The sequence below is a fragment of the Thunnus albacares genome, chromosome 7 (genome assembly GCF_914725855.1).
Source record: "Thunnus albacares chromosome 7, fThuAlb1.1, whole genome shotgun sequence".
In the NCBI taxonomy this organism is placed as follows: domain Eukaryota; kingdom Metazoa; phylum Chordata; class Actinopteri; order Scombriformes; family Scombridae; genus Thunnus; species Thunnus albacares.
Window position 1 is genome coordinate 21531542 of NC_058112.1, and position 15531 is coordinate 21547072.

At 38.3% G+C, this 15531-nt stretch overlaps 1 protein-coding gene across 2 annotated transcripts; it reads right to left on the reverse strand.

Moving 5' to 3' along the window:
• Window positions 1-990: 990 nt before the first annotated feature.
• Window positions 991-13838, reverse strand: caprin1b (cell cycle associated protein 1b). 2 transcript variants are annotated; one of them, XM_044356844.1, is made up of 18 exons: window positions 13670-13838; window positions 11929-12093; window positions 11670-11732; window positions 11469-11555; window positions 11123-11361; window positions 10926-11008; window positions 8176-8409; window positions 7999-8051; window positions 7819-7902; window positions 6567-6737; window positions 6384-6492; window positions 6207-6268; window positions 5051-5143; window positions 3593-3739; window positions 3058-3211; window positions 2752-2928; window positions 1662-1768; window positions 991-1547 (listed from the first exon to the last, which is right to left on the reverse strand). In XM_044356844.1, the coding sequence occupies exons 2-18, from the start codon at window positions 12091-12093 to the stop codon at window positions 1461-1463; spliced, it is 2115 nt and encodes a 704-aa protein (XP_044212779.1). In that variant the 5' UTR covers window positions 13670-13838; the 3' UTR covers window positions 991-1460. The 2 variants fall into 2 exon arrangements, with proteins under 2 accessions (XP_044212779.1, XP_044212778.1); XM_044356843.1 differs by having other exon boundaries at window positions 2752-2931; window positions 13670-13837.
• Window positions 13839-15531: the final 1693 nt, after the last annotated feature.

Genomic DNA, 15531 nt, shown 5'->3' on the forward strand with positions numbered 1-15531 from the left:
ACTGTATGGTAGACCAACGATTAATTGAGATAATAATAATAATAATAATAATAATAATAATAATAATAATAATAATATGGACAACAATAATAATAGTAATAATAATTGATATTGATAGTTGAAGCCTTATACTTCAAGAAAAGTATACTAATGGAGATGATGGTTAGGCTTAATGGTTGCTTTATTTTTAATTGCTTTAATTATTCCTATTATTTTCATTTCATTTCAAAGCTGTCAGAAATTCGTTGCAACAGAAAACAAACATTTAGTGGTTACTACACTGATGTTATCATTGTAAAAACTACATATAATGAATATTGGGCATGACAAAGTCATCCTGAAAATTAAATTTAAAAGGACACAATTCATATGTAATTTGTACTTGAGGTAGCTTTCATCAAAAATTGTTTCGAGCATAATGTTGTATTCATCAATTCAGTTTCATGTCTGTAGCAGTACTCTGAAAGGCCACGAGGTGGTGCTGTATGACAAACTGCTAAATCATCTGGATCTTTCCAGCTGCTAAATAGTTCGGAGAAAACACTTGATCTTCTATGAAGAGTGACTTCATTCCTAAATAATGGTTGTTTAGCTGTGATGCTGCCAATCAAAGCCTGCCCACACACAGATACTCTATGTTATGATTGCTGTAATCTGGCTTGAGGACCTGCACTCTGACACACTGGTATCGTTTGGGAAAGTGACACACCGATTTCTTGACTCAGAAGTATAAAGTTTCGAAATAGAGCATGTCTTCATCTGAATAACTCGTACTAAAAAGCTCCAGAACTCATCACTCCAGATTAATTGTGCTGTCTGTTGGCTGATTTGATCTCTGATCTGACTGATATGAAATTCCCTCATTTTAATACAACAAATTATTAGGATTGAAGATTGCCCAATCCAGCAATTAATATTTGATATATTCTACACTGCTCCACTGAGTGACACAAAATACAGGACAGCAAAAACTCAAGGCTGAAGCATGGGTATGCAACACAACTTTATTGAAACTCTTGAAGCAACATCAATTTACAAACAAAGAAGGGGAGCTCATTGAACATAAAAACGCTTTTTTTTCTTTTAGAACCAAAATGACAGAAGAACTGAGAAAGGGAATAAACTCCCAAGGATTGGACCAGCAGTGGCAGGTGCATTTTTTTAATACAAAAAAAAAATAACTTATGAAATCTTTCAAGTTTACAGGAATATTGTAACACATTGCATGTGTAAATCGATGATTAGATTTACATCTTAGCCTGTGTTTAGACTTAATGATTTAATATTTCCAAATATCAAAGCAGGCATTACTTTGATTGAGGAGACAGGAAAAATACCACTGATGAAGAACAAAAAGAACATGAGTGAGCTGGGGCAAATGCATTCTTGGATTTTGAATTTTCAGTGTGGTGCAAGTTTATCAGTCACATCTCAGTCACAGTCTCAAAATGAAAGGCCTTTCAGGATCGCATTGCCTGAGTGCTGCCTCTTGACACCCCTCTGGGTCCCTGGCCAGCTCCACGCTTGTAGTTCTGTTGGTAACCGTCCTTGAGCAATTGGTAAAAAAAAAAAACACAGGAGACACATTTTAGAAACCACTCCAACAGACAGCAAAGATCACATAAACAAAACCAGTGAGAAGTCTGAAAGCATCTTCATACCCTCTGATAATTCCCATTGGAGTAATCCCGAGGCGTGTTGAACTGAGTCTGTCCATAACCAGAGTTTGGAGTGTTGGCGAAAGGAGGACGATAACCATCATAGCCACCTGGAAATAGGAAGACTTTAAACTTACAATACTCCCCATGACATTTACAATAAATTAAGCTCAGACTTGTACGCCCCTTTCAGACATGTGCCTCGTTACGTTTAGGTGAACACAATTTTACAGGTTGCTTTATTGTCTAGATAAGTATCAAAATCACACTGTTATTTAAAAGTCAAGACGCAGCAATGATACTGCTAACATTTCTGCAACACTTTCAACATTGCACAAGTCTGAATTGAACACTGTCAGATTAACACCAAGACTGCAGCAGCATGACATTAAATATGCACAAAGAGATGCACATCTTATTCCTCCTTCTTAAGAGCACTGCAATATATTTATCATGTCTTTACCATCTCTTATGCACAAAGTACAAAGTAAATAAAATTGGTTTAATAAGTCCATAAACTACTTTTTTTCTCCTCTCACTGTGAGGGGTAAAAGAGGAAAAAATAAAAAATAAATAATCATACAATCACAATAATAAATCATACAAGCTCTCCCTCCCTACATTTTCATCTTTCATTCATGCAACTACATGTATGAAATTATGAATATCCAGCAAAACTCTTTACATTCAGCATGTGAGCAAATAAGAACCAAGTGTAAGAAAATAGGCAGGGTATTCTATAATAATTTGTGTTTAAATCCATGACTAGAAGCGGCAAACAATTACAATGGTCATTAAGTCTCAAGTTTTAAAATCTATCACTGATGTGACCTTTAAAAAGCTACAGAAAAACCTTCTATTCTTTCACTTTTCCCTCTCATTCACCGGATGCCACAGGCAGGCATTATACTCTTTCCAATTATAGTCCTATCATGTCTGACTAAAGCCGTAATGTTACCAACAGCTACGTCTGAATGAGAAAAAGCCACATATTTAACAGATTGATGAGGGCTGCAATGTTATACATTTCATATATGAAAAGGGCTTCAATGAAATGAATACATCAACTTGTGGCTGCAGGTTGTGAACTTACCTCTGAAACCGTTTGATGAGCCTCTGTAGCCATTGATCATGCCCCTGGCATTGCGGGGTCCACCACGAGACATGCCTCTGCTGTTGTAGAAGGACTGAGTCTGCCTGGCGAAACCTGGGCCCTGCTGGGTAGGCTGCGGATGACCTCCTGACTGGTCTTGGGAATGGAAAGCACCAACTACTAAAAAAAACAGAGTTGGGTGCCCCAAAAAGATGAAAATCAATGTATTTCTTTTTTTAAAAGTTAAACAAGTCACAAGAATCCAGTAAGTAAACAATGAAAAGAATAAAGTGAAATTTTGCCCACCAGACTGCAGTTGTTCTGACTGCATCTCTGTCTGCTCCACAGGATGCTGGGACTGGCTGCTGAAAGCCTGGTTGTAGCTGTTCTGGTACTGGCTGGCCTGGTTCAAAGCCTCTGTCTCATTAGCTGGCGGGACTGGGGCATTGAGGTTGAACACCTGAAGGGCGAACAAGGGCCACATTGTGGTGAAGCCAAAACCAGAGGAAAGGTCACAGGCTCATTAGCTGTGAAGTCCATTACTCACTATTTCCTGGATATAGTTGCTTGACAACAAAGCCATACAACTGCAATATGATGAGAGGGCACTTAAGAACTCCACAAGTAACTCCTAAAAGCAATCATTAATGCATTTCTATTTAGATTCCACTGGCAGTGACGCAGGAAGTTCTGCAAACAGCTGTTTCATCTGCATGACTGGCCAGATATTCTGCTCTCTGAGTGAATTTTACTTTAATACATATATTTTTTGGCAGCCTGAGTAATTGGTCAGGAGGTTTCACTGAAAATTGGGGAAGGAGTATCATCACAAGGGTCTTACTGTCTGCATTGACTGGAATGGTGCTGCATTGACATTGATGCCACTGCTGTGAGGAGCTTTGGAAACCGGCTGGAAAACCTGCGTCTGAGAGGCGGGGGGGAGAGCTGTAGAGGGGGGAGGCTGCTCTGACGACAAGGACATGGAGGTCTGTAGAAGAGGAGAAACATAATGCAAATTGTATTAAAGTCAGTCAGGAGTTTGTAAAATGTCTTAATGTCATTTATACTGTAAAGTGCAAGTTTCAAATTCCGAAATTCCAAATTCTCAAAAAGGACAATTAGTTGAACTAATTTCAACAGAAGTGCATTGCATCCACAGGGGGGAAAAAAAAACTTCTCATAATTATGACTTCTGCATCTCATAATTATGATCATAATTACAAGATCAGGTGTTACATTATATTCTGTGACCCAATTAGGAATTCCAGCTATATTGTCACTGCTAATGTTTTTAATCATACTTTACTGCATGATTTATTTTGACAGTAGTTAATACCAAACATGGCGTTACCACAGTTTGGATGCATTTCAGATACCTGACTTTGTATCCATGAAGCATCTCACACTGGCTTAGCTGCTCCTGAAGGAACAGATGAGAGACTCTGAGCAGGTCAGAGTGCTTTCTGCCTCAACAATCCAAAAGGACTTTAGATGCCTGTGCAATGTTGCGATACTAATAATAACACTATCCACATTATTCAGTAACATTAATATCTCCTAATGTCTCAAACCAAGGAGAAAATTAAAGGGAATTAAATTAATTATTTGTTTCTGTCTTCTCAAATAGTGATGGATAATACCAGTTCTCTCGTAATGGGATAGTAAGTCATGATTATAAGATAAGTCCCCCCCCCTTGGTCAATGAAATGCTCTTCCATACATTTCACTTTTTGAAACAGTGTTGTGAACAATCTTTTTTGGCATACACTTACATAAAAATATTCCATATATATTTAACATTATTTTTTTACATTTTTAACCATTAAAATAAGGTGATGGACAATTTTTCCAATTCTAGAGCTCGGCCGATATAATGACCAGTATTAGCTTATTGCAGATACATCTGTATTGGTGTATATTTGTTGAAATGCAAAAGATATGTTTACGGTAATCTACAAAAACAGTGTCACCATTTTAGAGTTCACCAGAGAGCACTGATCAGTTTAAGAGTAAAATGTCCCAATGAGTACATTTCCTGGTACAAGGTCTTTAAAAAAAAAAATCATTTAAGGGATCCTTAACAAAAATGTTTATTTATATTATGCATTTATGTAAAAAGACAAGTCGCTAATATATCATAATCTGATTTTTTTACTCCCACATGTCAATATTAGCCTCGAAAATCCATTATCAGTTTGTTTATTCTAAAGGTCCTGACCATGAATGAAAGACAAACATCTGACACATTAAACTCGACCAGTTTCAGTCAACGACTCTGTTACAGAGCACCATTGTTTACCTGGATGGGGTCGATGGATTCCGTTGAGGGTCTAGGATCTGGCGTGTGTGCGGTCTGATACATGGGTGGCGGTGTTGGGGAGACGATAGGGACCTGAAAATGGAGAGGAAAGATGAAACATGTTCTCTTTTTAAAAATGCTTATTGGTGGCTACACAATCAGTAATGTGTGTATTAGGCTTGGGCGGTATCTATTTTTTCATACCTTCTTGACATTTCACCAGGGTATACGGTATATGACGGTATTTGTGTAAAAAAAATAAACAAAAAAAATAAATAAAAACAAAAACATAAAAGCTGAGCTGCTGGTTATAGAAGTCATTGTAGCATGTATGACATTGTCTAGCCTACAATATTGGGTGTCTAATAGAGCTGCCGTGGTGTTGATTTTTTCTTTATTGCACAAACTAACAAACCATTTAAACTGTCATGGTAGCCGCCATAAAAAATTTTTTAATCTCAGATGTTTTAAAATAATTGGTTCCTAAATACCATAATGGCCTGAATATAAGCTGACCTTGATTATAAGATGACCCCGCCTGTAACGATACTGTTTCTAGAAAAATACTTTTTGAATATAACTGACATCATAGTACAGTTATATACTCACACACTCTCCTACCAGGCTCTTGGGAGCAGTCAAAAAAAGTTTTCTCCGGCAGTTAGCATTTTGTAAGTCTGACTGTTTATCTTCTTGAGCTTCTTATCATCTGTCACAGTGGTATTTGGCAACTTGACATTGTTTCTGCAGTAAAGACGTCTAAAAGACACTTTGGACTTGTTTTCATTCATCATGAATTTATGTCCTCTGTGGCAGAAAAACACTTTACACGAGCCTTCAGAGACTCCTGCAGTAAACTGGACCAATGAAACACTTTTAATGTTTAACTAACACACTAACCATACACAGACTTTAAAAGACACTTGCTAACCTAGCAACATTAAAGCTACAAACAACCCATAATGCAACACTCTGTGTAGGAGTCGGTTTTACACTGGTAATTCAAAAAGAATATCTGATGTTGTGAACACGTAATTGTCAAGAGGTGTGTCTGTATTTTTGACAGTACTGAACATTATACCTTCAGGATTTCTAAATACCCTGATATACCCTAATATCTTGATACCGCCCAAGCCTAGTGTGTAGGATCACTTACTTGTGTGGGCTCAGGTTGGACAGGAACAGTGTTGGGTTGCGATAGCCGGGACTCTGGATGAACTAAAAAGATTATAATATTACACTTTAAATCAATAAGAAGTCTCACTGTAGCTTTCAACTGTCATATTTACACATCACATGGCATCAGAATAGAGTTTCTCTTTTTAAAGCCCACCTGGAGGACACACCATCTGTGGTAAGTCCATGTTCTGCGCAGGTTTCATGGGCTGGGCTGATACGATGGCTGGGTCAATAGGCTGTCCGTCAAACTCCAGCATGGAGTCCTGAAAACAGAGAAGTTATTGGCGGCGTGCTAAACATCGATAGTCAACAATCATCTCTGGCACAAAGTCCTCACCTGCATGAAGTTGTACGTTCCCTGCATCTGTGCCATTAAGTCCTGCACAACCTGCTTTCTGACCATGGGGTCAGTAGGCGGTACAGGAGACGCTAAGTTCAAGGGGTGGGTCTCCAGGGCAACAGGGGGAGGGGTAGGCTGCACAGGCTGCTGCTGCATGGCATTAACTGCCTGAGAGTGAAACACACAGAACAGGTGAATGAAAAACATGCACATAAATATGAAATAATGCTTATTAGATGCTACCTGTGGCTTTACATTCAGATCATGGATTGTATAAAAAATGAGATAAACATTTTGTATATGTCCATTAGTCAGAGTGAAATTTTTCTCGCACATGTGAGTAACAATCTGGCAAGTGTGACAGAACAAAAAACTCCTGTAGAGTGATCATGAAGGATCACAGGTTGGAGACCAAGCACCTGTATAACAGCCCTCAGGGGAGAAAGGAACTGCATATAGAGCAGTGGCTGTAAAAAATATTTAGCACTCCCCCACTATCTTCATCAGTCTTATCAGCTCTCTGACTGCTGCCATCACAACTCTCACTTGCAAAGTTATGCCAATCTGATCAAAAAACATTCCAATTATGGTCAACTGGATAGAACATCTGATAAAACAACGATCTGATATGAACTAGTGACAGATCTAACCACTAACATTATATAACCCGTTTTAACGACGTGCTGTAAAGAGAGAGACATAAATGTGTCATGTGATAACAGTTGCTGTTTAATGTTACATTGCAAACAGCTCATTGTTTTAAGAGCGGCCACAATAATGACAGCAACACGTTTCATTAATGTTACTGGACATTACACAAGTAATAATGTCTAACATGCACCCAATATCAACTGAGAAAATGACTTTCTCCTGTTTGCAGTCGACTTCCAAATTGTTTCCACTAAAATACTGAACTATAAAGTAGTCATTGCAAACGCTGCTCTCTAATGCTCAGTCCTCATCAACATGGAAATGTACAAATATGGCCAAAGATGGACGGAAAGACTTGAAATAAATAAATAAATAAATAAATAAATAAATAAATAAATAGTAATGGATTTATTTCCGAGCTTGAACACAGATAAAAGAAAAAAAAATTAGGTCAATGTGCCCCAGGTTGCTTTAATAATGCAAAACAAGTTCAAAATCAGAAGGACTAGCAGAGTTATTAGCCACAAAAAAAGAAAAAAGTAATCTCATTCCCAAAAAACAAAAACAAAACAACAACAAAAAGATCTCTGCAGCATACCTCTGTTTCCGTGGTCCACTCATCCCCCTGCTCCTTTTCACTGCTGCTGTATGTGCCGTCTGGAATGAACTGTCTGTTTACAAACTGGAGGAAAAAAGCAAACATCAGCATAGGGTAAAAAAAAAAAAGGATAAATAATCAGCCCCAAGACTTCACTGGCAAGAGGAACATTAATCTAACCTCTGTTGTTTCCACCGCAATGGGCTCTGTGAACTCCTCAATAATTTCAGTTTCTGTAAAAGAAAAAAAAAAAAATCAATTTAGAGAATGCAGCGCTGATGTCTTCACTGCTTGATTACATAAACATTTTAAAAATAGATTGTTTCATTTAGCATAACTTCATATAAAGATGATGACCTGGATCAACAGTCTGCTCTTCTGCTTCTGACGATTCAGCTACTGATGCTGCTGCTGCTGCTGCTGCAGCGGCGGCTGCTGATGCTGCTGCTGCTGCCGCTGCCGCCGCCGCTGCTGCTGCTGCGGCTGGCTCTTCCTCCTCTTCCTCCTCACACACTCCATTTTGGTGAGACGGTACCCGGTCGAAGTACCCGCTCAGCAAAACCTGGTCCAAAGTCTCTTTCAGTGCCTTGTCTATCAGAGAAACAACAGTCATCAATTTACTGAAAAGTCAAATCATGACAGCAAAAATCCAATAATCACATTTATAAAGTTACAATAATTATAGTTATTTTGAGATATTTATCATTAAGGATGGATCAGGGTGGAGAGAAACACAGATTTTATACCGCAGCTCACAAAGTAGGTATGTACTTTTAGAAGTGAAGATACCACACACATAGAACGAAAACTAAACAGTTAATGTCCATCCCATCTACTAACATGCCAACATGCACCACACCTCTGCACAATGTTGGCACCGTATTAAGTCCAATGGCACCGATGCCCTTCCCTTTGTCTGAGTTTCTGGAATGTTGTACATTCATTATGTCACATCTATCCCTATTTAATCACCTGTTGTTTGTCTTGCTCCAATTAAAAAAAGAAAAAGAAGTGAAGATACTCACTCTAAAAGTACTTCACTTATAATTATGAAATTATATTCAACCACTCGCTTATCAGGATGATAATTATAAGCACAGTGATACCAGCTGTATACTACAAACATAATCTCAACTGCTGTGATTTTAGTCTGATGTGATGCCGCTGGCAGATATAAGTATGCACAGCTTAAAAAAGTCAATAAAAAAGAAAAATGATTATGCAGCTTTGATTAAAAAAATGTGATATTCAATCATATTCATCATTTTTTAAGCAAAAATGCCAAACTTTAACTAGTTCCAGATTCTCAAATGTCTTTCATAAGTCACACAAAACAAGCATCTTAAATATGTCATCTTGGTCTCAGGGATAGACATTTTTTCCTGTTTTCTGACTTTTTATAGACCAGCCAATTGAGAAAATACCTGGCAGACCAATTGAAAATGAAAATAGTTGTTACTTGCAGCACTTACAAAAAACAACAAACCAAAATAAAACAGGTTTGTCCTTAAAGTGGTAAAGGTCTAGGATTGTAAAAATCATGTAACATTGTTGCCCAGATGCAGGTGTGACGAGGAACTGGGAAGAATGAATGAGGTCATGTGATAATTCCAACAAGTTCAACCAGCCACCTGCACACACTGCGGCAATCAGAGCCAATTCAGATCTTCTTTTGGGTTCTAAACTCACCATTTTTCCATGGGCAACATCACATTTAGTTTAAGTTTACTTTCAGCTTGATGCCAAATTGTCACAGTGACATGATGTGTGTGAAGTAAAGTTCCTGGCATAGTTATCAAGAATCAATGATTAAAAAAAAACAAAAACAAAACAAAAAAAACCCAACAAGCTCTGACAGTGGCTAAAGTTTCTCAAGTTTTTGACTGATTAGTTAGCTACTACAATAACCATGACTTGTAATTCATCAGAAAAGCCCCTTAAGCTAGTTCAGGCATTTCCACTTTTGGCTCTTCAGGCAAAGCAGGTCACTGTTATTTCCTTTACTGCCTTGTGCCTCAGGCCAAGAAGTCTGCTGCTGCCTGAATAAATATCACCCTGAGTCACCACATGGGCCTTCATCACTGAGGTGAAAGGGTTGGCTGGTGTCACTACACTGAACTGGGTCACCAGTATCCTAATGTGGCTCCAGAGATCTGACCAGTGGAACCACAGGCGACAGGGCCACTGGCACCCTGCCCCGCTGCTGAGTCAGGATAAGCCCACAGCGCTCAGCCCCCAAGCAGAATGCAGCAGTGCGAGCCCGAGGCCAGACCGCTGAGAATGCAGTACGCCAATATCCCCAAGCCCTGATTATTCACATCACAGCACTGCCCACATGCTGCATTAACAAAACACAATGCACATTCTACATTAACATATTAAGAATGGTTTAAGGCCAACAATACATGACAAGAGGGTATTGTTTACAGCGTTTTCCATGTCCATCTACATACCTTGGCAGTTCTCAAAAGTATTTGATAAATTACTTGTGGCTAACTTGAACATGATAAAAAGCTTGCTGATGAATGCTGTGTCACCATCCATCTGATAAAATGTCCTGCCAACAATTCACACCACCAGCTGGGCATTTAAATAAAACCAGTTTGTCTTGAATAATTAATCCCCTTTTATCTAAACTTACATTCTGCTATTAATTGCAGTAAAGCTGCAACTAACTATTGTTTGCAATACTGAATAACCTGATGATTATTTTCTTAATCAACTGGTTAATTGTTGGTCTATGAAATGTCAGAAAACAGAAAGAAAAGCCCATTGCAGTTTCCAAGAGCCGAAGTTAATATCAATTACTTTTTGTCTGACTTAAAGTCCGAAACTCAAGATCATAGAAGACTAATAAAACCAGCAAATATTCACATATGACAAGTCAGATCAATTGAATTTTTGGCACTCTTGCTTGAAAAATTACTTACAACAATCATCATAATAGTTGCGGATAAATTTGCTGTTGATTAATGCGGCTGATTGTTTCAGCTGTAAATTGCAGCTTGTACTGAAAATACTTCAGCCAAACTGAGACCTAAACCAAAAGAATATTGAGTTCTACTGCTTGAAACCATTTTTTAAGCTCAAAATTACATATGACTTACATGTTGTTCCAACCACAGCCTTGTCCTTCCCTTCCAGTAGATCCCAGAGGTGTACAGATGCTTCTTCATACTGGTCAACCAACCTGCGAGTATTAAGATAAGTTCAATCGATCCCCTTATTCAAGAAAGAAACAGAAGAAGTCCTTTTCATCTAAAAAAAAAAAAAATCGATCCAGATATTAATCTTGTAAACCAACCTGACATTTTGGTCACGGTCTGGCCCAACCAACTTGTAGAACTCATCAAAAGCTGTGAGGTCTGCATCTGTAAGCAGCGGTGAGCCTCCGAGTCCCTGCTTCAGGTCCTGCCGCACGGTGTCATCTCCCAGCCGGTCCAAGAGGAACTGCAGCTCCAGAACTGTCTTCAGCCTCCTCTGCTCTGCCTCCTCCCGCTGCAGCTGCTCCCTCCGTGCAGACTTCTTCACCACCTTCTGGATCTGATGGTAATACACAGGGGCCACATAGAGTCACATTAATACGAATTACCAAAAGCCTGAAGGAACTTTTTTTTTTTTTTTTTTTAAAAAAAAAGAGTCATCCTTACATCTTGTCCAAGTCCAATAAATGTCTTCTGCAACTCCCGGGCAAATTCCAAGTTATTTATGATTTCCTGGTATTTGAAGAGGGCCTCCTAGAAAGACAAGTGGTTCAAAGACATTTCAGACAGAGATTTTCACACATTGAAAATAATCAACAAAGGATTATTTGTGTTTATGTACAAAGTGATGAATGCCTGTGTACCCACCAGCTGGTCCTGATTGAGGCGCTCCCCTTTGTCCTTCCTGACTTGATAATCATCCAGTTTACTCTGCAATAGAACATCCAGGATGCAGTTAAAAGCGTCAACATTTTGATACATTAACCAGGTAAGTGTTTGTTGTCTTAGGTTTTATTAGTGCACTTAAGCTATGGATTGGTCACTCGTGCTTTACGTTAACAAAGATGCAGGAACATGTTTTTATCAGAAAGGAACTGTTTATGAAATGTTTATCTGCCATATTTACCTTTTTCTTCTCCATGTTGCGGGCCTTCTTGTCAATGACACACAGCACTTGCTTCAAGACTTCGGACTGTCCACCGAGTGCAAAATTGCCCATTGACCCTGGAGCGGATCCCACATCTGGGCTGGCAGACTGCACTGTCCTGTTTGCATTCATCGCTGAGGGCATCTGGAAATTCAAGTGTGAAAGGTCAATTTCTTCTAGTAACAATGACACACTTTTAAATCAATAAATGTTGCATAACGGCCACTGATTAGAGCTTCAACTACTGATTATTTTCATCATCAGTTAATTTGCCAAGACTTTTCTCAACAACAACAGTCACAAGAAAGTGAAAGTCCATCAGTTTCCCAGAGTCCAAGGTGACAACCGACAGCCCACAACTGAGAGGGTATTCAGTTCACAATATGAGACAAATCCACACATCGAAGAAGGTTGGCCCAAGCATTTTGTTTGATAAGCAACTCTAATCATTATATTGATTATCAAAATTGTTGGCAATTAATTTTCTTGTGATCAACTAATCAACTAACAGTTTCAGCACTATATCTGCAAATATTCACATCTAAGAACATGGGACCAGTAAAAGTTTGGCATTTTTGCTTAAACTATGACTCAAACAGTTAATTATTTACCAAAACTGTCAATCAACTAGTCAACTTATCATTTAAACTTTACATAAGGTAAAGGTGTCATCAGGCTGCATGATAACAGTGTACATAAATAGATACACTGATGTCACAGGGATCAAATATCATAGAGATTAAAGATCCCCTCTAGACATGACAATTTGTGTCTGATATACCTTTCCGCACACAAAAAAGTTAAATTACCACTTTAAAATCCTTAAAATGACATCTACTCCTTCTCCATTATTAAATTTCAGAATCTAAACATATGCAAATATACGTCATCTTAGAATTTAAGTACTAGACACAAGATGTCTCCTACTTCACTGTAAAGTCCATTCTCAGTGTTTATGCACTGGAGGCTTCAAATTTCCACCTCCCACTTGGGTAAGTTGAATATTGGACCAGAATTGGCTTCCAAACTAGCTGTGATGTCACAAATCAGGCTCGTAGGCCCACCCTTTAAAATCTGATTTTCAATGAACACACAGAAACTTCCCACTTTAGGCAGTTGAATGTGAAAACAACCTTCTAGTGTTAAACACTGCACGTACATGACTCTGCACAGGAAGCTCAAACAAGTGACAAGAAGAAAAACGAGAGAAGAGTGGGACTTTAACTATGTATCGATAGGTGAATAGTGTGTGAGGTTAATCGGGGTAACTGTAGATGGTACAGTGGGGATTTTTAGCTCACGCATAGCAGAACAGTACAGCTATGCATTACAGGTGGTGTATCATTGATGTAAACTAACTGTAAACGACACATGGAGACGAGGTATAGCTTCGCAACAAAATCAGAATACCAGTCTGGCTATTTCCTTGAGCCTGGCTAACTTTAGTTCAAGCTGAAGAGAGAAATCCTGTCTTTTCTCCCTTTTTTCTTTCTATAGCTTTTAATACAACACCTGTGTCTTAAGCTGCCGGCTCTGTGGCCCGGTGCTCTCTGGTGTTTTATCTCTGAGGTTAGGGTAAAATGGCCCTGGCCGCACTGCCGTTAGCACAGTCACTTTAGCATCCCTCGCAAACTGCTAGCTTGCTCGTCTGGCGCGTGCTAGCCAGCAGCCGGTCGGGAGCCTCAGTTACCTTTGTAGCAGGACTCCGTGTTTCACCCACCTTGATGTTATATATCCACAGGGGAGCTTGCTAACGAAATGTACGAAACGGCCAAGTTGTTGTTGTTGTTGCTGTTGTTGTTGTTGTGTTGCTTTATTTTGTGTTTCTCTCTTTCTCGAGTGTGGGATCCGCCCCGCCGGCCTCACCGACAACTGAGACGGTGCGAGAGACGGAGGAACTCTTTATAAAGGCGCAGGTCCTTTTTTAGCTGTCGAAGACATGCCTGTCTAAATAAAGTATAAAAACAAACCTTAATAAAGCTTTATTTTTATTAGTACCGTCGTTTTACATTTAACACACATATATTAGTTTTACTGTTTAATAATTGGCTAATATTGCAACAATTATACATTTAAAGTTACTACTTATGTGCAGGCAAAATTGTGCATAGCCTCTTGGCAGAAAATCTGCACAATCATTAGCTTTGATTAGGCTACCCTGTCTCGATCTTTACGCCTTATACAGTATTTTTTTGCTGCAGCAACTGTCCCACCCGGCTCTACGGGCTGACATATGCTGCCTCACAGCTGTATCACCACATATCGCATCAGACATTGCAATGCATGACTGTGCCATCTTTTTTTGTACATCAGACTGAAGTTCAAGTTCAACATGAAAATGGGTAATAGAATATTTCAGGATGACTGTCACTGAACTGTAAGAGCTTTAAAAATTGTAAAATAAATAAATAAATAATAATAAATAAATAAATAATAATCATGAAAAAAATGTTACGTTGCAAAATGTGAGCTTGCCATCTGCAAGTCAAAGATTTAATTTCCAATCCAGAAACCAGGCACACTACTTACTTTGAAATGAGAAAGTTATTTCCTAAACCAATAAAAGTAAACAATAAATACATAAAAAAAACTTCAACATAATAATAATAATAGAGTTGTAACAGTGTAACATGTTATTTTAGATTTCTACATAGGTGTATTAAAAAAGACATAAGGCCCACACAGATGAACTGAAAGGGAAAGTCAAAATATTTAGGGCATGTGATCCTAGAATCTGTCTATATTCAACTAGGCCTGCAACTAACAATTATTTTCATTATCGATTGCCTATTGTATTCTTGATTAATCAATTAATCATTCTATCTATTAAAATGTTGGAATATAGAGAAGAAATGTCCATCACAATGTCCTTAAGCCCAAGTTGACATCCCAAAGTTGGTTATTTTGTTTCACCAGCAGTCCAAAACCCAAAGATATTCTCTTTACTATCACTTAAGACAAAGAAACACTGCAAATCCCCACAATCAAGATACTGGAACTAGGAAATGTTTGGCACTTTTGCTGGGAAAATGTCTTAATTGATTATCAAAACAGTTGCCAGTTTTTCTGTCAACTGACTGATCAATTGATCTACTAATCATTGCAGCCCTCTAATGAACTAACCTGCCTGTCTTGAAGAAGCTGATTTTCAAGAAAAAAATAAGATATGTTAAGCACTATGTTCTTTTAGCACAACTAGAGGCAGCATCACAGCATTACTATACACTTTTACAGAAAAATCTTGACTTAAGGTCCACTTTCAAACTTTTAATACTTTCAACTTTCAACCACATCTCACAGTCTTCATTAATGGATTCCCCTGGAGTTTTCTCAGATTGTTATTTGCTTTGTGCTGCTCATGTAGGAAAATAAGAGTGACTCCTTGTAATCCTTTCTCAGAGAAGTGAAAGTGCACACATTCCCACATTACTGTCAATTATACATTATTGTATATATAAAGCATGGACTTTACACTAAAACCATCTGTATTAATTGCAGTGAAATAAACCTGTGTATGCTAAATTACAATTAAGCTGACTTGTGTCCTGGAAATACTCAGTAATTCAGAGTTTCACAACCTTT

What these genes read in the sequence shown, in the direction of transcription:
- caprin1b (XM_044356843.1), bottom strand. Translation starts at nt 12,093, where the DNA reads ATGCCCTCAGCGATGAATGCAAACAGGACAGTGCAGTCTGCCAGCCCA. An exon ending in TTATTGGACTTGGACAAGAT is followed by an intron (nt 11,362 to 11,468) that starts GTAAGGATGACT and finishes TATTACCATCAG; the next exon opens with ATCCAGAAGGTGGTGAAGAA. An exon ending in TCCAACCTGAGCCCACACAA is followed by an intron (nt 5,144 to 6,206) that starts GTAAGTGATCCT and finishes CTCCATTTTCAG; the next exon opens with GTCCCTATCGTCTCCCCAAC.